The sequence below is a fragment of the Semicossyphus pulcher genome, unplaced genomic scaffold (genome assembly GCF_022749685.1).
Source record: "Semicossyphus pulcher isolate SPU_LCO1_2020_fin unplaced genomic scaffold, fSemPul1.0.p SCAF_22, whole genome shotgun sequence".
Lineage (NCBI taxonomy): Eukaryota > Metazoa > Chordata > Actinopteri > Labriformes > Labridae > Semicossyphus > Semicossyphus pulcher.
The window spans coordinates 5955240-5979623 of NW_027211696.1; the positions used below are offsets into that span (position 1 = coordinate 5955240).

At 40.7% G+C, this 24384-nt stretch overlaps 1 protein-coding gene across 1 annotated transcript; it reads right to left on the minus strand.

The window, feature by feature from the left end:
• Positions 1-9782: 9782 nt before the first annotated feature.
• Positions 9783-21423, minus strand: LOC138601751 (programmed cell death 1 ligand 1-like). Its single transcript, XM_069672913.1, has 9 exons — positions 21374-21423; positions 20345-20405; positions 19928-20193; positions 18899-18995; positions 18364-18630; positions 16407-16514; positions 13241-13291; positions 12635-12761; positions 9783-11712 (listed from the first exon to the last, which is right to left on the minus strand). Exons 2-9 carry the CDS (start codon positions 20397-20399, stop codon positions 11223-11225), a joined length of 1461 nt encoding a protein of 486 aa, XP_069529014.1. The 5' UTR covers positions 20400-20405; positions 21374-21423; the 3' UTR covers positions 9783-11222.
• Positions 21424-24384: the final 2961 nt, after the last annotated feature.

The following is a 24384-nucleotide window of genomic DNA, read 5'->3' on the forward strand; positions in this document are numbered from 1 at the left end:
CTTTGTACCGTGTGCGTCATCTTTCTCTCTCTTGTTTTCTTTTCTTTTTCTGCACTTTTGGTTTGAAGTCGCCCTCCCTCCTCCTCCTCCTCCCTCCTCCTCCGTTACTTAGAGTGATAATGGACTTTTCCTGTGTACGGACCTCCAGGCCCCGGCTGCTGGCACCACGATTGTCCATCAGGAAAAGTGGCTTTTTAATGTTGCACACTTGGCCCTCTTTGTCTTTAAATAGCTGCACTTTTTAAAGGACTCTTGGAAGTTACTCAAAGTGCATGTTGAAATGGGGAACCTACCCAGCGACACACACATGACTCTGCCTTCATCTCGCCGCTGTTTACACCAGCTAGAGGCTCTCCGTACCATTATGCGGTCCGTGTCTTCATCTTTGTCATGATTTGTTTTGCCTCCTCTGCTACTGGTCGCAGGCGGCCCACACGGCAGACGGGTTTAATTTTAAAAGTTTGCCCACACACTTGGTCTTACAGACACCCAGTCATTTCATGATTACAGCGCTTTTGCGACATCCCAAACTTCTAATTATGTTTATCAAAATGCTGTCCGACTCCTTTCAAATGAAGAAAATGAATGGAGGAGTAGTGACGATGCAGATTCAGAGGTGGTTTTTCTTGTTGTCTTTGGTGTTAGCTGCTAGTTGCACGCTACAGGTTGTGGCTTTATTACATTTGCCTTGGCCCTCGCCCTCCCCGCACGGCTCTGCTGTAATGGCCCAAACAGAGCGGAGTCATTGGATAAACAAGAGTTTAGCAGAGGAGTGGCTGGGTCGGGACAGAGGAGGGGCGCGGTGGAAACGGCAGGTTTTTTTTGTGGTGATTCTGGGTCCATATGTCAGCAATTTGAGGGCATTGTGTACCTTGGCCTAAAACAGAGGCTTCATGATCGATGGAGGGGTGAAAATCTCCCCAGTCCCTGGCGCAGAACACAGGCGAGCACGAGGAAATTGCTTTCAGCTGATAGCTTCATTTCGGTTGACATTTATCAAGTGAATTACCCCTGTTCCTTTCAAATGTTTACTACTACTAGCAGCGCCTTTTGACATGAGTGCGTGCGTGTATGTGTGTGTGAGGGAGAAATAGCGTTTCCTCTTTGTGTAAGCTCTGTTGTGTCCTTTGGCGATTCCTCACAAAAATATACAAGCCTGAATCAGTTCAGCAAACATTTGTTTTGATAGCGTGGCTTTTTATTTATCGCTGGTGCATTTACAGAGAGGAAAGCAATTTGAACGTACAGCTTGAGCTGAATTTTTATAACAGTGTTTTTGCATGACAGAAATCCAAATGTAAATCAAGATATCTCAAGAGTTGAAGCGACTCTTTTGTTAACTTGTAGTCGAGTTTGCGGCTCATAAGCAAAAGTTAACCTGCAAACGTCACATTTATTTATGGGATATTTGTAAATCTTAAAATGTATAATAACACAGGTCATAAATTAATGATTAATGTCTCACTAAACGTTAGGACAACACTACAAATGGCAAACTGCCTATAAAGTACTGACTATATGACCTTTGACACTGCCGGCTCAAGGCGGGATTAATACGCCTCTGTTGCGTTCTGTCTTCTATGTAAAACGCACGGAGGAGGAACGGTGGGGTGATGTCACTTTGCCTCTGAGCCGGCATCAGAGGTAGTGGCAGAGGCAAAACGGCGTAGGTGTGAACAGCAGAGCCGGCAGGGCGTGTGAAGCAAGAGCTGTTTGTTACGGAAGCCCTAAGCGGACATGCATCCATACATTTATTTACTCTTTATTTTTTTATTTTTTAAAGATGATTTTTTTGACTTTTTATGTCTTTATTTTTTAGAGAGGACAGTGGATAGACAGAAATGGGGGAAGAGAGAGTGGGGATGACACGCGGCAGAGGGCGGGAGTTGAACCCGGGGCCGCCGCATCGAGGATTGTAGCCTCTGTACATGGTCGCCGATTTAACCGCTGGCTGCTTGGCCGCTAGCGTCAGATGATCATAACTCGAGCTGTAAAAGCACAAAAAAAAAAACTCACCTGATTAGTGTAGGCGATAGCAGCATGGCACGTCCTGGTCTGTAATATCTCAGTGACCAGCTGTTGTTGTTTTCTAGATCGCCGGAAAATCTCGAGATAAATTGACCCGTTATAATAGGAAAACCAGCTTTGTTATCCCGAGATAATGAGAAAAATGAGTCGAGAAGAAAAACGACCAGAAATGACTCGTTATCACGGGAAAACGGAGGAAATGGAATGTATGGATGCATGTCTGCTAAGGGCTTCCGTAGTTTGTTTACACCTTGTGTACTTTGTTTCCGCTAAGCAAAAAAACACACTGGGGCGGCTATACACACACGTGGCTTTGTCCAATCTAAAATGACAAAGGAGCTTCGCTGCAGCGCTGTGGCGGAACTGCAATGCAAAACGAGCATGTAGACTATATCGACGACTATATCGTGAATGTGGAGCGATTTTGGACACAGCTCAAGTTTTCAGTCTTTGGATTTTAATCTTCTTTAAAAACTCAAAACAGGGATCTTTTTGAAAAGATTCTTAAAGAGCCTCCTCACTGAATCCAATTTTATCCCTTTACTCGTTTTCAGACAACACGACTATCAGACCCGCGCTGTGGGGGAGCACAATTGAAACTGATATCGAAGCAAAGAGTGTTGCTCTCTATCCTCTTCTACGTCTCAATATCTCTACTTTTCATGCTGATTCCTCTTCTGCATTATTCATATCTGTTAAGAGAAGCTTGGGACCAAGGGCTCGCACTAGTTTGCCAAAGAGGCCACCATTATATTGTATAGCTGTGAGAGTGTGTGTGAAATAGGAGAGAGGATGTCTATATGATTCCCCTCTGCTTTCGGTCTTCCCTTTATGCCGCCTGTGATTATACCCGCCATGCTCCTGCAGCAGCCGAACCGCTGAGGAGTCGGCAGAGCCGGGAGGCGACAGAGCTGACCACTTCAGCGTGGACTGAATTGGATAGATCCTGCACACACGCACACACACCTCTTATTCCCTCCTTCTCTCTCTCTCCTCTCCCTCCCTCTCTCTCTCTCTTCTCATCACCTCTGGAGTGTTAAGAGCGTCAGAGTGTGAGAAGCCACCCTGAAGATCTCATCAAGGATCCAATCAGAGCGTGAATACCAAATGCCCTCTCCTCTTGCGATGTGATGATGGGGGGAGAAAGACACCGAGAGAGCCCGTCTGAGGCGAGAAATCTCTGCATATGCAAATTGAACTAAAGCTTTAAATGGATTTGATGCTCGTAAGAGTCTCTCTGACCCTTTCGGGGATGAAGTAACAGGAAGAAGAATATGTGCAGATTAGCCTATTAATATTTATAGATGTAATTGGATGAGCTGTGCGGCGTGCCGGCGCTGTTGTCGCTGGTGTAATGCAGACCACGTTTAGGCCTAATCCAGGTGGCCGCTCTTTCTGGATGTAACAGGGAAATTGGCGGCCATTTTAGAAGGAAGCTGGATATCCTAATAATCAGGTAAACTAATACCGGGCGGTGAGAGTGTTTCCTTCCGGAGCCCTCCGTATGTCAGTCATTCACAGAATTGCTCCTGTCTGGTCTGCGAGCCATTTTAACTCAGTGGAACGTGCGCTCTTTCCCCCCACCAACGTGCACTCGCAGAGGACCACACGGGCCCCACGAGGAGGCTCCCCATCCAGCACACACACCTCCCGCTTCTCAAATGGGAACAAAGCGTTCCTCAGTCTAAAGTGGTTAAACTGTCATTTCAAATCGTCTGGACATCGTGATTACCGGCATGGGAGGAATTATATATTTAGCTTTATGTCCGTCGCCATTTCCTCCCCCCGCCCTGATCTGAAGTGACTAGCCAGTAGTGCCCTCGATATTACTATCTCTGAGGAGTTGAAACCTTCCCCCGGGAGACAAGTGTAATCAAGGGCTGCCAGCAGGAGAGAGAGAGAGAGGGAGGGAGGAGGATGAGAGGTGAGGGGTGGGTGGTGTTGGAGGCCTGTAGTGATGGGATGGTGGAGGGAATGACAATGGACCCAATTTACAAATACATCTCTACGTCCTAAGAAAATACTGAAGAGTGGAGCCGAGTGTAACGTACAGAATAACATTTTTACATTGAATATTTTCAGTGGTGTAATTGTAAATAATTTTAGAAAATAATAGCGTGCTTTTATTGTGAAATCCATTTTTCTCATGTTCAAATAACTAAACTATAATTGCTGCAACAGGTGAAATTACTGCCATTTGATCAACATACAACATTTAAAATATTTTAAAGCTCTTGCAAAAATGTCTTTAAGTAATATTCCTCTTTTATTAAAACAAAAATGCATGTTTTCTTACTGTAAAAGCTAAAATTATTTCCACTTGTTTCTTATAAAAAGCTAATTTAGTGACACAATAAGGCAGATGGCATCTCCAATATATTTAAGCAATATCACACTCAAGGTCATGAATATCATCACGTAGATAATCACAGCCGTGCTGATATTCAGTATAACATCACAACCTTGAGTGTGATATTGTTTTTATACAACAGTTATAGAAGTGGTTAATAGTGGCACAAAGTAATAATCAACAACAGGTTATTTTTTGCTCCACCAACTCAACTAGTTCCACAACTTAAAAGAACTGTTTTTTTGTTGCCTAGCAACCCAAACATTCTCCTGCACTCCATCTACAGGTTACCACAGATGAGCTGTTTTTATCATGTACATTTGTTATTGTTAATTAATCATCAACCAGTGAAATAACAGTCTGCTGTGTGATTCAGAGGCACCAGCTCGATCAATGTAGACGTACACTGTCTGCTGTGATGTTAATTAACAGTATTCAGAACACCTGGCTGAGGCAGAGTGATGTTACGCTCTATATCAGCACTCATGGAATGTCTCTCGTCCAATCAGATTACTTGGTCGGAACTAAGAGTTGTATATAGAGAAATAACACCTGGTTCTTAATAACTCTTGCATCGAGTTAATATGAAGTGGGAGATTTATTCTCTTGTTTGAGGAAGTAAAGACTTTCAGGGCTAAATAACAGACAAAAAATGATATGAAAATTTGGTGATATGGAGATTTTTGCAGTGCAATCACTGCTTTTAGAAAATTAAACTCCTCCGAAAAAATATAGTGCACAGAAATGGAAAAGTGAAAGCTAATAAATGCAGGGGAAAGCATTAATATATGCATACATGGACACAGAGCACTTTTTAATCATCAGTTTAATTAGCCAACGAACAGAAAAAAAGCCTTAAAGTCTCCACGATAAGTTGCTAAACAACACCCTCCTCTCTGTAAATCATCCCCCCCCAGCAGCCTCCAGGATCTCATCCATCCTGAAGACACTCATTCATCCTCAATAACGTCACCGCCTGCTCGTAAATAAAAGTGACCGTTAGGAAAGCAGATGAACGCAGCCAACCGATTGGACAGGAAGCCAGTTAATCTGCAATCCAATCCGGCCCGAGTCGAGTGAAACTCAGCTCGGCCGACCGAGGCTCGAGAGGAAGGAAGTGAAGGACTCAGGAAACGGTGTTCAGAGCTTTCACCAGTCATATCCATCACGGTGCACGCTGATGGCAGCGTGTGTGTGTGTGTGTGTGTGTGTGTGTGTGTGTGTGTGTGTGTGTGTGTGTCCCTGTTTCACCAGTCATATCCATCACACCGCTCTGTCTCCAGGCCCGAGCAGGAGAGGCTGGAGAGTCATTAGAGGGGCTGGGCTGCAGGCTGCCGCGCCGCACTTTAACTAAACATCTTTTCTATAAAATAAATGCTTCCAGGTTAGAGCGGGTCCCGGGGAGCCCGGGTCGCCTCGCTTTTGCTGCCACTCATCTGATCCCAATTACCAGACACGCTGGGTCAGAGCCCGCGGAGGATGTGCGCGCACAGACTGTAGTGGTGTGTTGGATCACAGTGGCAGAGTGTGGCATCTTTTTGGATTAAAACAACAATCACAAACCGCCCCCAATGTGAACCATGCTCCCTTTAATTAAGTTAAGTTAAGAAAAAACTCATCTGATGTCTGTAACTGTGTTTAGGTTTAGGTCTGGCTTGTAGACTTAGTGAGACATGGAGATGTTATAGTTCTTTATCAGCTGTGGAATCTCACCTCAAAACCACCTTGAAATCCGTCTAATCGCAGTGCTGTAGCAGACAGTATGACAGTGACCCATATCACTTTAATAAGTATACATAAATGCACTTCCTTTTTAGTGTATTTAAAAAATTACTAAGGCATAACATCCAGGCAAATCAAGTCTTTGTACTTGGATTGCACCTTTGCTGGTGATGCATTTCCAGGTATCAATATCACTTGGTTTTATAAGCTGAACTGTCAGCTCATTATGAGATCATATTATAGCTTAGTGAATATAAGGACATGTCCTGTAATGTCATGAATTTTTGGGGTCTTTTATTCCTTTATTGAAGGAGAGAGGACAGCAGTTAGTGTCTGAAACTGGGGAGGCGACACGCGGCAAGGGGCCGAGGGTGGGAGCCTCTGTACATGCGATGTGCTGTTTAACCGCTTAGCTAAAGCGTCATATTTTAATATAAAAAAGTATAAGTAATCAGGGCAGATTTAGGACACTGTGTTAAACCTGGCTCATAACTTTGCAGCTGCTTGTTTGCTTGTTTACGTAGCATGATAAAGGCAGACTAAATGCACGATTATAACAAGTGTTGCATCCGTGTAGCAGCGTACGCTAACTCTTAACATCTTGTTGGACTGTGCCCTAGACCTGCGCTTATAACCGTGCATAGCAACCCTAGTGCTGCCTATTAACACTGAAGACATTCATGCCGTACACAGATTTTTCTGGTGGATTTTCTTCCACTGTGAATTATTACCAAATTGCCGACATTTTTGCGCTCCGACTATCTTTGATTGTCTGCTAGATTCTCACTGTTGTTGTCTGCTGTCGTGACGCTATAAATAACCTGAAATCAGGCATTCGCTGCTCTGAAACATTAGTGGTAGTCGTGAGAAAAACATGGTGGCAGAACAATGTAACTTGCTGGGTAGGCTTCTGTTTTTGAGCAGTGAAGAAGAATTGAAATCAGTTGTGTTTTTTCTTTAACAGATGATCAGCCGGCGACTGTCCTGCAGTTCAGGAAGTATTGGAGGCATGTAATGAGAACACTGTGGCTGTATAAGAGGCCTATGTTTTGTTTGGTTTTTTTAGGCCTTTTATGCCTTTATTTAGAGGGAGGACAGTGGCTAGTGTTGGAAACAGGGAAGAGAGAGCAGGGATGACACACAGCGAAGGGCCGAGGGTGGGGGTCAAACCCTGGGCCGCTGCATCGAGGACTGTAACCTCTATACATGGGATTAAACCCCTGAGCTAAACCGGCACCCAATAAGGGGCATATGTTAAAGCAGAATCTCACAAGACTATAAAACACAACATTTGTATGTAAGCCACAGCCTTGTATGTTTTAAATGCAAGACATCGCCCTCTATATGTCCCATCCATCACATTCACTCTGTTGTCTCGCATGTATGAGAGAAACCTGATGCCGACCGAGAGGAAGAGTCGATCACGGTGATATATACACGCTCGTGCACGTGTGTGTTTTCGTGTGGACACAGTGTGCGTTTACATCCATACATTATTGCATAATTGTTTCCCGATGCTCTTCCTCTTCCCCAGAATATTAATTACCAAATGATGAAACCGCCGCTTTGGTCTGGGGGGTTGAGGTCGGAGGAGGAAATGGGGGCCGCGCATGGAGGAGGCCGTCCTTTTTGATGGGGTTAACTCTCATTCTGAGTTTGTGTGTGTGCGTGTGTGGTTTGTGGCGCTGTGCAGTGGCAGGAGGGGGTGAAGGGGATGGGGTGTAGCATCAGCTTTGTTGGGGAGTTGGGTTTCATGGGGATGCGTTTTGGACAGCTGGACATCACATAGTTGTATTTTTGGCACAGAATTAAAACTTTCTTTTCCCAAAGAAAATAATGTTCAGGCGAACACGGCGAGGCCTTTTCAGGGTTAATAAAGTGGGAAGGTTTCATTTTCCCAAAAAGCAAACATCTCGCAGCTTAACCCGACTAAAATGTTTAGCCTGCAAGTTAAACAATTTCTATTGTTCATCCTAAAGTCTAACATTAAACTGCGACCAAAACCACAGAGCTAACAACTTTGGACATGCAAAAGTATACGAAACAATTAAATAGACATCATAGAGCTCTATAATAAGATAGACAGTAAAGAGACATAAACAAATAAAGAGAAAATCAGAGCATCATCATAAAAAAGTGCTTTTTTTGTATATTTTATGTCTGAATTATTTTGCCTTTGACCCCCCGGTTCCAAGATTACCCACATAAGTGGACATAATTTCATGGATTCATAATCGGTCAACATCTGAATCCTTCACAAGCTCTCACTCTGAGCCCGCATGGAAAGGAGGATGGCGCCATCTAGTGAAACTAAGTTGTAATGACTGAAATAATGTTTGTGGGAATATAATAAGTAGTAGTTGAGGTATAAACAAACTAATACTCAAATTGAATGCAAGAATGCACTTTAACAATACGTATAAGATAAATAAATATGCAAAGAGAGGCTGATAAAACATGCTTACGGTATTACTCACCCAAAAAATAATAATAAACACTTCCTTTCAAAAGGCCATAAAAGGCAGCTTTCAAAAAGTTCCCTTATTGACAGAGAAAACTGTTCGACGTAAGTCCAAATCATGTTCCTTAAAAGAGATCCCGATAGTGATACATTTTCATGGTGGTAAAAAATAAATAAGAATTCTTATAGTTGTAGTTTAAACTCTTCTTGCATCATAAACCACTTCTCCTTTGTACATTTTTATCTTCCAGACACACTTATTCCAAAGTATTGCAACTCATTTGGTAATTCCCATGATTCAGCTTACTGAGCATATTCACACAGCGGCTGTTTTCCTCTGATGTCATGCCAAGTGCTGGAAGGTCAAATGCTGTTATAATATCATCCTGCTGTGTTCCAGGTTTTAATGTGGATACATTTGAACTGAAAAAAAAACAATTAACATTGAAAATCTGGAGGGAAATCTGGCTTTATCTGGTTATCTGATAACCTGTTAGCTTTGGTCAGACACAAACTAACGTTAGCATTCAGCCACTTATTTTGCTAATGTTCTCAGAGGGTGAGGGTGAGCTGATATTACTGTTTTAGTAGTGTCACATGATACATAGGAAAGGCTTAACTTCATATTTAACATAATATTATTTATAATATTATACTTATATTAATATATAAGGAATTTACTTCTTGTTAGCTAGGAGGAGGTTGAATGCTAGCGTTAGCTGTTGATTAACGGTGGCTAACTGCTTATCACATAGCTTGTTTTATCTTAAAATACGGCCCGACATCCCTCCAAACTGTCTTTTCAGTTGCTCATCAGCGGTGAGAAGTAGTGAAAAAGTAATAGTCAGATACCCTAAGTTTATACGACACAACCGCAGGCGTAAGACATTATAACAGCTTCTGATCTTCCCACCCCGAGCATGGTGTTAAAGGAAAATGGCTGCTGTTTGAATTTGGTGAATTATCATCATAATCCTCAAATCTGTTGTGTGTTTTTTGTCTAAATGACTGTAGCTCTAACATATAGGTTTATGATCCTTGTTCCTCTTCACGCAAATGCTGACCGGGTCTTCCAGAGTGACTGAATGCTAATAATCAGAGTTCACAGCAGTGAATAACAAAGGGACAGTCGGAGTATTAATCACAGCTGAGATTGCAAGTTAAAGGGGGTCATCATCAAGTTTCTGAGTAAAGCAATTAAGCAGAAAATCTCGGCTTAAATGTGCATGATGGATTTTTATTTTTGAAATCTTTTTTTTCAACATTAGCAGTATAAAAAAATTGGATGAGTGTACTCCTGGGTACATTGACACATACTTACTTTAGGGATGTTAGATGTTTTTACAAAACACACATTTGTATACAGAGATATACACACATACACACACACAAAAACATGATATACATACATTGGGAAACAGAACGGTTCTATCAAATCACTTTGCAAGCTCCATTAGTTCAAGCAGATGAAGGATATTTTTCCTATACAAAATGTAAATACTGAATTTTTTACACGTATGCCCAACATTTACCTTATCTAAACATCCAGCAGCTATCGAGCAAAATTAACCCTCTTAACGTTCCTAGTCTCCTCATAGCTCTGTTTTTGGTCTCCACCAACTCCCGGAGAAAATATCGGGCTTTTTAGAAGATACTTGTTTCACTATGTTTAGCAGATAATCTTTCACTTCCTCTCTCTCTGTCTATCTGTCTGCTTACAGAAAACAACCTCCCGCTGCAGCGAGAAGCACAGGCAATGATAGACTAACCTCAAAGGATAAAATTGCAGGCCACAAAACAATGAGCTAAATGAGTGCTGGGAGGAACTGTATATAATTATTCGACCCAAAGCTAATACATGTAAAGATTCTGGAGGGTCAGGGCTCTTCTGGTCACTGACTTGTGAGAGTTTTCTGAATCCAGTGTATGCTACCTTCCCCTGTCTGCTCCACCATGGTCATCACTACCTGCAACATGTGCTTTGCTTCTCTGCTTACCAGGTAAATCAAATCCTTTATGCTGAATGAGCGCAACGTGAAACGAGCCAAATATGCTGAGTGAGTGAAAACCTGAATTAGTCATATCAGATTCCTGGAGAATGATCATTAACACAGTGAAATAAGTATTTATTAATAGGTGTTTTAATCTAATGTTACTGGAATCATCGAGTCTGCCTGCCAGGAACACTCATAGAATCGCTTCCCTTTTTCGTTGCTTTGCTTGCAGTCTAGTAAACGACCCGAATGACGACCTTTCGGTTTTCACTGACACATAACAGAAACAGAAACAACTGCTGATACTCTGATACTCATCAATAAAGTATCAGAACTAATATGTGTATTAGAAACTGAGAGGTTTTTCATGTGGAGTCTCTTGACAGCGTAAAGAAAGTAATGGTGGATCACTGATTGTACCGCACAGTTTCTGCAGCCTGACTGTCAGGTATCAGGTAAAGATAAAAAGAACAATCATGGCTGTCAGGGAAAGAATACAAAAGCAGTATTTACTGTGCATCTTCCATATTGAATTCAACTTTCTCTGCAGCATATTTGGGCATCTAGAAACTCCGACCACACAGTCAATATAAAAAAAAGTCATCATTCAAATGTTTGTTCAGAAAGTAACAAGTGCTTAATGTCTCTGTACATAATCTTTGTGCCTTCAGTACTTCACAGTCTGTGTTTGAAGCTCCAGAACCTGTCCTGTCCCAACTATTTCCTTCAGCGTCCCGCAGTGTCCCGGACAGGCCGTGACCAGCACCCTGCATCCTTCTCTCTCCCTCAGAAACCTCCTCAAGGACTCGTCAAAACACTGGTTTCCTTCCCTGTACCCGTCCAACAACAGCAGAGCCTCGCCGGACAGAGTCAACGCCGTCCTCAGCTTATCCTCTGTTGATATCGTTCCCGTGAGAGAAAACTGAGTGGTTATTTCCTGATACATGTCACCCTTCGCCCGGCTGCAGTCGACGTAAAGGAGAAGTCGAAGGGCGCTGACGTTGAGGAGCTCAGCGAAGGAATGTGTGGGCCCTGCTGTCCAAGAAGAGACCAGGATGTGAGCTAAGGTCGTCTTCCCGCTTCCAGGCTGTCCCTCGAGGAAAAGTGTCTCTCCAGCTCCTGGGAGTAAAGCTTGAAGACACCCAGGCTGGCCCTCACTGAGAGAAAAACAGAACAAGCAGAATTGTGAGTATAAATTCACAGTCCTGCACAAATATAAAAACTTAAGGAGCAATTCTCCCCTGTCAGTCAAAGCTGGTGTTCTCTGTAATCGATAGAAGCAACAATATTTGTAATTGGCGCCATAGCTGTGGGCAAAGTTGCACAAACAGCTTGTGGTTTCGCCCATTCTACATTCCTACAACACCCAGAGTGCATTGCGCCCCTCCCTCTGAAAGAAACAACCCAGCGAGAGATGCTGGAGTGAAATACTACTGTTTCGCTGCAGGCAATGGCTCAGAGCGGTACAGAATCCGAAATACGACTAGAATATACCGGTGGATCGTCCAAAATATCTTCAGGTCTGCAGTCTACATTTCAAACCTGACGATTTTGAACGAGACATGACATCGGAGGCGGGCGTCCTAGATTGATTAAGTGTAGTTTTACGTAGTCTGGCGGAGGTTTTCCAGGGCCCATTGGAGAAGCGGATAGCGTCTTCCAAAGGCACAGAGCGGAATTGCCTTCTTTCCCTACCATAATGGCCTTAGCTCCCCATGATAGCATGATAGGACTGAGGTTGAAAATCTGCAAACTGGCCCTTTAAACCAGATTTTGCCAAGACAAAAAGAAAGCATTTACACCACGAAATCTCACAAAATCCATACAGTTAAATTGAATTACTGCTATTTATGTGCTAGCAAAGTGGAAGTTCAACATTAGTGAACTCTCAATGGCAAAAAACTGTCTGGACACACTTGATACGAAATCGTCATTCTCGTAAATAAAAATGTGCAGCAGTTATAGGAAAAGAGAGTCATAGAGAAGACGGGATTACACGTTCGTCAGTGGTTCAGATTAAAAACGCAGGAAATGAGATCATAGATGAAGTCTATCAATACCGAAATTTGTGTGACTCACTTGTTCAGCAGCCTGTGAGGCAGCTCCTCCACATTAAAGGCCTCCAAGTGGTGTCTCATCTCTGCACAGAACGTGGGGTCAGAGTAACGGGATTTCACAATTGCCCCCAGATTTTCCTCCATGCTGCCTGCGCACATTAAAACAGACACAATCGATTTCATAACCAGGTCATTAGATGAAGGGGGATCCCATCATGTGAAAATAGGTGATTCAGTTAGTCTAACGCTGTTACAGACAATTATAGATCTTTGGAACGGTGGTTTTTCACCAATCAGTCTTTTCTCAGACCTTTGTTTTCAAACCCCAAACAAAGAAAACAAAAAAAACCCAACAGATTTATATGCAATATATATTATAAGGCAGCTGTTTTCATAATTTATTGATCATTTTTAAGCAACAGTACCAAACACACACTAATTCAAACAGCTACATTGTAACCACTTGCTGCTTCTCTATATCAAATGTGGTAGTAAACTGAACATATTTAGGCTTAAACCTTTGGTCAAACAACCTTTAAAGGCATCACATTATAATTAGCAGGTTCATCGCTAATAAAAATACGCCCTAAACATTTCATATATCAACTGACAGCCACAAACGTCTTACCTTCATTAATAATAGTTATCTCCTCCTCATTTCCTCGCTTTACTTTCAGGCCTGTAAAAAAGAACAGCACTGTTAGAAAACTAACAGAGGCTCTACATAAGTCCATGTTATTGTCAGTAAGGTTTACAGTAAATTAATATAATATTAAATGATGTGTAATGTATAAAATACACAGAAAAGGGGATCTTTGCACTTCTGTATTCAGTAGAATGAGTCACTTTGTGTAATAAAGTAAGAGTTTACACGCTTTCAAAACTTATTTCACAAGATATTTAATTTGAATGCCATATTATGTTTTCTAATAATGATATGTTTTTGACCTCTGCCTTTATTTGATAGGACAGTGGATGGAGTCAGTAATATGGGAAGAGAGGGTGTCGAGGGCTGTGCCTCTGTATATGGGCTACGTGCTTTGACCACATAATTTAAGATGCAAATGATCATTAAAGAACCTAAGTAAACTAAGGCTGCAACAAATAGTTATTTTTTTTGCATTTAATACATCTATCAATTGTTTTTAAGAGTAAAAGATTAATCATTCAGTCCATAAAATGTCGTAAAGTTGCTCATCACAGTTTCCAATAGCCCAAAGTGACGTCTTCAAATTGCTTCTTTTGTCAAACAACTTTAAAACCCAACACTTTTTATTTATAAATAACAAAAGCAGCAAATCCTCACATTTCAAAAAGGCTGAAACCAGCAAATGTTGGACATTTTTGCTTGAGAAGTCACTAAAACGACTAACTGAGCTGCAAAATACTAATTAATACAATAAATGTTGCAGTTGTTGACACTGTGAGGAGTTTTTTGCTGCTTACGAAACAGACTAATTAACATCAGATTAATTCTGATCCCTCTATATGACCTACAAAAGCAAACCAGACCATCAGCGACAAGATTGATTATTTCTATGTAGTTATTTTTAATGCCAGAAACCGCTGGCGGGGGGGGTAGGTGTCAGAAGAAGCGATTAACTGCACGCTGCCTTTGTTTACATTTTCCAGGGCAAAAATTTAAAGTGAGTGAAGCATATGACAGATTTTTTGTCCGAAACCACCACTTAAGCATGTACAGGACAAAATCAGCAAAGAGATAAGAGGTGCGGCTTTCTCCACAGGGGGGCGCCAAAATCACTACAAACCTAAAGTTCCTCACAGGAGCTTTAATATTTACTTCATGCTGCACTTTTCCAAACATTAGGGCTGAGTGGTTTGCAACCGAAGTACCAAAAAGTACTTTTACTTTATGTTACTTCCTCTTATCAGACTGTGCGGAATTAGGGAGGGATGGAGGTTTAGCTGACACTATGATACAACAGTTTAATTCATGCAGCTCATAAATTGATAAATTGGGACAGTTTGAAAAGCAACAGTTCAGCTTTTTATGTGACACAGGGCTGGTTTATCCAGGTTTATTATGGTCAGCTTAGAATAAGATTGTAGATTACCTTCTTATTAATTACATTTCTTCATAACACATAAACTAATAAAACTTATTAATCGCATGGTCCTAGTACTGACACTTAATGGTTTGCAAGGACTTCTTTTTTATCGCAGCCTCATACCAGCTTAAAAATACCATGCGATGTTTACCGGATCTGTGGCTGAAGTGAGACTTCTTATCATGTTCACACATTCATACAAGGAGAAACGTGATCCTTTTATTGATATGATGCAGCTGGTTGAAAAACCACGCATGCATTCACAAACAGCCCTTGAATTCCCCTGTCGCACAAGCAAGACCAAGCTCGGCGTTTCCAAACCTGCTGGTTGTGACACATACAAAAAAAAGCCTAAAGAGCTAAGTCATGGTCACATGAAAGCATGTCTCGGAGCGTCACATGTCGACAAAATTCCCTGAAAAAGCCAAACTGCACGTATTACGGGGCCAAATAGAGCACCTAGAGTCAGTGAACACTTCCTCTTTTTCACTAACTACTTGACTCAAGCCCATCACAGGCATTCGTATGTGTTACCCTTACGGTTGAAGTGACACAGTTTTTCAATGACAGGACACAAATTCTTCTACCAGTGTGACAAAAACCGGTTTAGGCCGCTGAGATGCTGCTATGGCTCAGCGCTGACTCACCACTTCTACCTTATTGTACGTGAGAAACGGGACTAAAGACAAAAAGATTTGATGTATTATGTACTTCCTGCTGATCAGTGCACATCCTAACAGGAACATTGGCATCGCCTACCCTGTACTCTTTCTTACAGGCTTCAGACTGAATGTCCAGTGCTGTCCTATGCTGTATGACTTCATACATGAGTTTAAGAACAGTCGATTAGCCACTTTAAAGAGTGTGTATACAGTATACAATACAGTTTGAAACATGTCAAAGCAACTTTTTAGCTTTAGTTTGAGGAATATGCTTGTTTTAGACACCAATTCATTACCGTAAAATCCGGAATATGAGTGCACCGTAATATAAGATGCAGGCTGTTTTGGGGGGTATCCCAGAGGTTAAAAGGTTTTCTATCGCTATTTCTTAATAAAAACGTGTATCCAAGTTATTTCAACACTTTTTAAATTCACTGTCATTTGAAACACATTCAAACACACAAACTACAGCCAACCATCTGTTTTGCCATTTTGAGTCTGCAGGCATGCTAGCTACCGGTGCTGTAGTTGAGCCCAGCCTACGGTATCGTTGACAGTTGTGAGGGAGCCGGCTGCATTGGCGGTGACAAAGCTTTAGGTTGATTATAGCGCCGTGGTCTGGGTGAAATACCGTAACACAATAACATAGTCACATGGTCACACTGGTATATAAAAAACAATTGGAAATGGGAGGGCATTGAACTTCCTGTTGTGTATGTTGTGTTACACAAGCGCACTTCTCTTTTAATATGGTTAAGATTAACACATTTTCCTTGTGTATTTTATATAGATTTCTGTCTGGATCCAAAGAGAATAAGCACAAATATAACGAGAAGCACTTCTAAAACTACTTTCCTACCCTGATCTTAATCGCTGTCTGTAGAAAATATCATTACATTGTTTTACCTGGTGTGCACTGCGAAACACAAATTTCCATTTGATGTAGATTTTGTAGAATATTTTGTCTGCAATCTACACCTGCATTTGCTGTGTTCGTCCGAGGCTCCGTGTGCTAAGTCTTAAAACGAGTGAACAAGAATTGAGTTACTGAGTGATTATTTACCTTTTCGTCGTCGATACATGACAAGTGCAACGACAGCCAGTATCACTACAAGGCACGATATTATGATGACCAGAGCATCGTTGCTTTCTTTAGAAGGAGGCAGGTCATCTGTGAAAAAGAGTGGATTAATGTTAACACATGCAGTGTAACGGGAATAACACAGCCAGGACTACTTATTGGCTAACGTGAGAGGTACCGATGCTCCAAATATGTTTGACCACTATGGAAATAACCAAACATACCAAAGCCTGTTTTACACTTCCCCTTTTTGGTCGAGAACTTAAAAAAGCACAGCTATCAAAATGACTCAAGCTTATTTAATAGTTTCTCATTAGCCGTGCACGCAGGCCGACTTTCTTGTTGTTTAACAGTAAACTTTAAAATCACCTCCTTTTATCTGATCTCATGTGCAGAGCTGTAACACCTGATGAGCAGATACAACACTTTCTGTCTAAGAGCACACTCATAAGCAGAAACATGATACCTAAATACAAACACACAACCAAGCCATGTGTTTCCACATGACAAGATCTGTTGTAAGAGCACTTCTACACGCTGCTGCATCGCTCAAAGCTCAAAAACCAAACACCCACAGCATCACTGAGCTGCGGTGAAAAACTTCGTTACTGACGGAAAAGTTGTAGGCAAGAGATGAAAAGCTCAAATGTGATAAAAACGCCCCCTCTTGTTAAAAAACATTCTTAATATGTGGTGGGAGTAGACACGTCAAATAAAAAGGAAAATGTGAACATAACAGGAAACGGAAGTTGAGGGTGATAACTACGCAGGTGATGCTGTTTTATTTCCTGTTTTGGCTTCTGAGGTTCAAACTTAAACGTAAATTAAAAGTAGGACAATATACAGAAGGGAGCTTGAAACATGGACACTATCAAGGAAAACAATCGATATACTCATGACTAAAGATATACTTACTCTCATACTTATGATCTTTGTTTGCTTTTAAAATTGAGTCTTTTATCCCTTTTATACATCAAAGGTACGACGGTGTATTAGGGCCATTGTAAAAAAAAAAAAAAAGTAAATTTGTGAGAATAAATGGCACATCAGTGAGAACATGCTGGCCCGAGTCTGTGCATTTTTTCATCATTCCGTTTGTAAGCCGCCATGTTGTCTCCTTCAGAAGGAGTTGTGCTGTCTGATCTTGAATTAAATTTAGAACTGTAATGAAAGCCAAATTGATTTAAAGTAGTTTTGTATATTTTTTGTCCATAATGCACGTTCTTTTTCTGCGTTATTAGTTCATGTGTGATCTTAACCCCTGGGACAAACGGGGTGCATTGAAACGTGTTTTTTTGCAGCAGTCGCTCAATCTTACTCCGCTCTGAGGTCTGCGTCTTGTGCGCAGAGAAAAGGCTAAATATGGGCCGAGACATCAAGACATACTTTATTAACCCCTTAGAGGAAGTTCAATTTTTTCACTCTGTGTATTTTAGGCCTATGTGTATGTGAAAAACAAACAGATCTCTGCGGACATGCGCTAATGGAGGGATGTCAGAGTGAGGGGGCCGATCATGGACATGCGCCCCGAGCAGTCGGGGGATTCGGTGCCTTGCTCAAGGACACCTCGACAATGCCCAGGAAAGGAACTGGCACCTCACCAGCTACCAGCCCCAATTCCATGCTTGGTCCATTATGGGACTTGTACCAGCCACCCTCTGATTCCCAAGTCCCTACAGACTGAGCTCCCGTCTGCCCTGTCTGCCCCTATGTGCCATGCCGACTGCGTAAGCAGCAGTGCGAAAAGGGCAGAGCACCGAAATAAACACAATTTTCCTAGTTTTTGTATCTTGCAAATGTATGACTTTATGATCTGACAAATTTGCCATTTTTTCTGGCAAATATACTATATAAATCTCTGAATTTTAATTTTTTTCTCTGAATAATACCCCTGTTATTGCACCTCTTGTCTAGTTAAATATTGGGAATACATATTTACCTGGAACCTGAAATGTCCTAGAGTAGCCGTCATTTGAAAAGCTACACGTATAGTTGTTTTTGTCCGATGATGAGACGCGTATGTAACTGGTGACTTTTAAGAGCTGGTCCGTTGTTTGCACAAAATCTGTGTCGGAGTTGATTTCCTGCATTTTTCCATTCTTCCACGTAACAGAGGTCAAGGGGTAGCCCTCAGACTGGCAGGTTAGCACCACCTTATCCCCCTCTTCAGCCTTCTGGATGTCTGTCTTCACTGGTTTATAAGGTGCTAGGAGAGAATCAGAAACATTATTACTAAGCTGTGGTAGCAATTCTATGAATTTATGATAATTTTGAAGACATTGTGAAGACAGGGAAGATCCAAAAGCAGGAGGTTAAAAGCATTCACTACAAAATTGAGTAATGTTAGTCTTAGTTTTACTTTCAGTATGAGCCAGGCTCAACTGCCCAGAAATGACCAAGAGCTTTAGCAAATGAGCCAGAATCTTTCCCAGAACAAAGTCTTCAAAGAAAAGGTTCACAGAGTCGGGAGTTACCTTTAACGGACAAAGTTATTGGTTTATAATCGGCTCCTTCTGCTGTCTTCACCAAACACTGGTACATCCCAGAGTCACTGATTCTAAGTTTGGAGATCTGTAAGAGGACAAAAAAGGAGAGCAGAGGCCTTATTAGTCCTGAGTTTTAAATGAATCAACATGAATTATTTTGTTGTTTGATCCCTTATTATCTAATCAGTTGCAATATAATAAGTGTGTACACCTAAACTTTTAAATGTATAATAAGTAGGATTTTCCTAGAAAAATAAAATATATATACTTTTACAAATATAATGTAATATAAATCATCACTTATGGGCTTCTATACATGTGCGTCTATTCTGTTGTTTAGCTTTGCGCGCCACGTTTTCAGGAGGGGCGCTGTTGTGGTTCCCTGAGCCAATCACAGCGTACAGGTGAGTGTGGGAGTGGTTCAAATTAGCAACTGGGCCCCATTCAGACCGGCGAACATGGCGAAAGAGCGATGCAGAGCTGGCCTTCTTTCTGTTGGACAGGTAGGTGCCTCAAACTGGGTAAGGACAAGCTAACCGGCAGTTAGAATGCTAGCGCAAAGGTAACCGTGATGCTGTCAGTGTTAGCTCGGTGGGGTGGGCGTGTTATCGCAAAAGAGAGGCAGAGTGAGCTTCTGGTGACGAAGTAGGATAAAAGGACAAATCCTACGTATTATACCTTTAACTACCAAACTCATGGTCCACATATTGTTTTATTTTAGGCAAAAACTGTTTTTTTTGTCCCTGCTTGACAGTGATACTTTATTTACTGATACAATATTGTGAACGTGGATTGTGAAGGAAGATGAATATGATGTGAAATATGAGAAGCGAGGAATCCATCCAGTACAGTTTATTCGCCATCCTGTGTCACGCTTGTAATTTTACCCTCTCATCAGAAATTCCGGTTAGGATGGCAAGCCTCAACAAGTTACCCAACTGCTTAGAAGAGAATCTACTGGGAATCACCCACAAATGATGTGCCAACCTGAACATTTCCCCGCATGCAGTCATTTACCTGTAACTTTGCCCAGCCGTCCTTCAGCTCGTCAGTGAGAAGCTTCACTCTGCCCTGAAAGTCGGGATCCTGGGATTCAAAGTGCTCCTTCCCGTTATCCATCCAGAGCACATGCCGACCTGAGGCGGAGGGGATCCGGTTCCAGGTAACCTTAAGGTCAGCGCGAGGATCTGACAGTTTAGGCTTAAACCTGCAGCCCATCACAACATCTCCTCCGAACTCTGATTCATACAAGGGTTGTTCTACTTCTACAGTGAACAAGACAGCTGGGGAAAAATGAAACATCAAATGTTCTTAACTTTGCATTTGTCAATTAGCATGCATGCCAATAAGAAAAAGAAAGGTTTGATCATATTTATATACATTTTTGTTGTACATTTTATACTACAAACCTTAAATAGTGATTATGCTACATACCTGAAAGAGCTGGTTGAAATATGACTTGCAAAACTACAACAAGAGCCCAGTCCATTGAGACCTAAAGTAAAAACAAAAGGGAGTTTAACAGATGTTGAAACCTTTTGGCGTGTCACCGTCAACATGAGTCATTTTACTGAAGAAGGCCGGATGTAAACTCCAGGGCCACAAAAACTGTGATACCAGTTTCCTCAGTAAGTAGGAAAACAATCACCATGATGAGACATCAAAAAAAAAAATCACATGCTGTTGACACAAACATTGGTATTCCTCACACACGCATGACTTGGCTCCAGTTCAAAGCAGATTACTTCCTCGTTTCGTTTCATGTTGATAAGAATTGCAACTATTTATAAAGATCTAATTTTACCTGGCAATGTTAGGATGTTGACAGATTTAGTCAGACAGACGCATGTCTAAACATTATGTATTTATAACGTGCCTTTAATCAAAATGACTGCAAGGAAATGCATGTTTTACTTTCATAGGAAGTAATCATACAAATTTCCAAGTACTTAAAGTTGTTTATTTACTAAGAAGGTGATAATATCTTTAGTCACTGTGCTGATTTCCTGTTAAATTAAAATGCTGCTAAAGTTCTGCAGAAAATCTTTGCCCTCTAAATTATGATCTATGCTGATAAAGCTCTGTCTGATTTGAGGCTCACAACAGGCATATTTTAAAAGAAATATCAATTACACTTTGATTTATTATAAAGTTCTTGTTTGCAGAATGTTTAGTATAAGTAAGAAAACTGTATTGGTCTTCTTGCTACAGAGCTAAATTCAAACTCTTGCCAAAGTGGATACATTGCTGTATTAAATATATCATAACATCCTATAGAGAAAGATAAAGACAAGTAGGCTAATACAGATAAGAAATCCCAAGTAAATAGATAAACAACAGGATTTTAAACAAAAAACTTGTCCAAAAAGCTCGTATTGTAACGGGTTTATATGCGAATAATAACCATAACACAACGCAAAGACATCCCGGGCTGTTGTTTAACAGTCAGTAATGAATTCCTACCTGTTTTGCAAGCTGACTGTATTTTCATGAGCTGTTTCCTTCTTCCTTCTGCTACGGTAATGGTATGAGCTCTGTTTCTGCTGCCTTCACTGTTTATGAAAGGTGGGTGTTTCTATACCGACGAGGGATACCCCGCTTCTCTTAAACACACCCACACAAAACTCTTCGTCATGTGGTGTGTTGACATTGCTCAGCAACATTAACCGTAACCTGCGTAACTAAACGTCGTGAACATCAAAAATTTTACAGTGTTAGGCTATTTGTTTTTTAGTCCCATAACACAGACCCGCAACAAAGGAAAATGTGACCGTTAAATAAATGACTGCTGCTTCACGGAAGTAAAATGCTGTAGCTTTACCGTAAGGAAAGAAGCAGCGGTGGTTGTTATCTCATAATGACTACGGTAACAAGTTATGACATCAAAGGCTTAAACTGTTAGCTCGTGAACCTCGACCGTTAAACTTTATTGCTAGACGATTTTTGTCTGTTTCACGTTCGAATACCATGATTTTTTTTTTACTTTATTTAAAACACCAAATTTAGATATTACGTCAAACTCAAACAACACAATACATTAGAGCTAACAGAAAAAATATATATAAATCAAGAAAAGATATTACAAAAGTTCCTGCCTTTGCCTACTCCTTCAAAAAACTTTTTGTACATTTGTTTTTAAAAGTGCTACATAATTATTATCATTATTTATTTATTTAATTACTTTATTCATTACTTGTCCTGGCCAAGCAGCTCATTAACAAAGTTTCAGACAAACAATGCGCAGCCATACTTACAAACATAACACAGAATACATTGACTACAGTAAATAAAAGACACGAAATAACAAGTAAAACCAGTCAAACTTTGCCTAAAACAACCACAATCATAAATATCTCAAACAGAACATCTACAGCCAGATGTGTCTGTCTCCAAGTTATTCAAAATTACCTTAAAAGCATCCAAAGAGACAAGTTCCTTTAGTTCCAGGTCTTTTTGTAATTCGTTCCAAGTGTACGGAGCAGCAAACTTATACACCTTTTCCCCCAGTTCAGTTCTGACCTGACTCTTCTGTCTGATGTAGTTTAGAAGGTACGAGGGAAGCACACCTAAAATAGACCTAAAATATTATTATTATTGTTATTGCTATCATCGCACATAGCTTCATAAGCTGCTAATTAAAAGTAATGCCTAACAACACCAACTAACACCAATAATGATGTTAATAAGTAGGTCATTTATTATTTTTCCTTTTTTATCTACTCAAAAGTGTGAAAACTGTTAGAATGATTATCATAAAAAGCTAGGCCTACTGAAAGTATCAGAATTACATTATTAAATAATTCAGGATTAGATTACCTTTACTGATGTAAAAACCCACAAGAATGATTTATCTGGTTGAGGTAAAGCTAATGTTAACTACCTAACATATTGAATGTTAAATCTGGCAGTAGAAAATAACAGAATGAACTTGATTAAATGTATTAAGTTTAAGCTACTCCACCACCACTCATAATATCACTTCAGCTACATTACAGCATACTGGAAGTCAGTGTGGATGTTGAGGCCTAAACATGTTTCAAGAAAGCATCAAAAACTATGTCAACATCATCTGGGAAAACTGGAAACTTAAACAGAGCTGCAAAGGTCATTCTCACGCAATTAGATGGTTTTATATACAGGTTCCAGCCAACTGGAATTTCCATATACAAGATGCGGATGCTCAGCTCAGTTGGGGCTCACGTTGTCACATCTACAGTGACTAAAAGGAACCTTTGTGGGTTTTCCAAGTTCGCTTACATGTCACTCCTGTTCAGACACAACTTTATTTTTTGCTATATCTCATATTTTATCATCATTTATCATCATATCTTGGGAAAACCCCTTTGGAAATCAGACACTGTAATGGACTTTACCCTAAACCATCAAACAGATTACATATCTGTCATCGTGGGAAATGTTTGGGACACAGATTTTGCACAAATATGTTTTTCTCTTTTCACATGTGCTCACTGGAGGTTATGTACGCAAATATTGTATACTATGGTGTCAGGCTTGTATCTATACTGTACTGTTTGTGCATAACTTAATCATTGGAAGTTGGATTGTGAAGCTAACAAGGCGTTATATATCTCAGAAGGTAAAGGTAGGCTAAAGGTGTCCAAAGATGCAATAACACATTAATGACACAATACAATAGCTTGGCTTGATATTGTCCACTGCAGCATGAATATTTTCGCTTTCGGTCGGAAAAAAACAAAAAGCAACGCTATGGTTGTATCAACTCACATCAAACCATTATCCATATCCACTTATATGTGTAAACTCCACCAAACTGACTACTAAACTTGGTGTAGCCTGTATCTTAAGCGATCATGCAAAATATTTGTAAGATATAACCACATAATAACTTTGTGGTTAATGCTATTGTTTCTGTTGATCCCTTGGTCAAAACTTCACACAACTCGAGGGTTGGCTGTGGTCCAGAGTTAGAATTTTATTCAGATTTCAATCATCAGAAAGTACTTCTAATTGCAAACAAGCACCGACTTTAAAACATACAATTATCGTCTCAGACCTTAAAGTAACCCACAAACGCCAGCAGAGGGAGCCATTACTCATATAATTGCAACCAGCCTGTTACCTGGGGACCATGAAATATTACTGTTTAACACAAGCACTGTCTGTAGACTGTATATTTTTTCAACCCCAGTTTTGCACTCACAGTAGAAGCATGTTAATAAAATAGTGACTTACGTTAAATCATGAATATTATCTGTACTTAAAAAGAAATCCCCACGGATTTCCTATGCGCTGTGATAGAGTTTACAACAACTTATTTTGGTTGTGAGCCATCATTATGATGATATGATCCCATAATTTTAGCTTTTGACATTTGTAAAGCACCTTTATTATATTTATGTTTTATTTTGAAGGGTGTACCGGAAGTACCGCGTTCATTGGTTGTCTTGACGGCACTTCCAAAATATGTGACAGAACCTCTGAGAGGAAGTTAG

Coding starts and splice junctions, on each gene's coding strand:
- LOC138601751 (XM_069672913.1), bottom strand. CDS start 20,399: ATGGACTGGGCTCTTGTTGTAGTTTTGCAAGTCATATTTCAACCAGCT. Junction 13,292..16,406: donor CATGTATCGACGACGAAAAG/GTAAATAATCAC, acceptor TCTTTTTTACAG/GCCTGAAAGTAAAGCGAGGA. Junction 12,762..13,240: donor GATAACTATTATTAATGAAG/GTAAGACGTTTG, acceptor TAATGTGCGCAG/GCAGCATGGAGGAAAATCTG.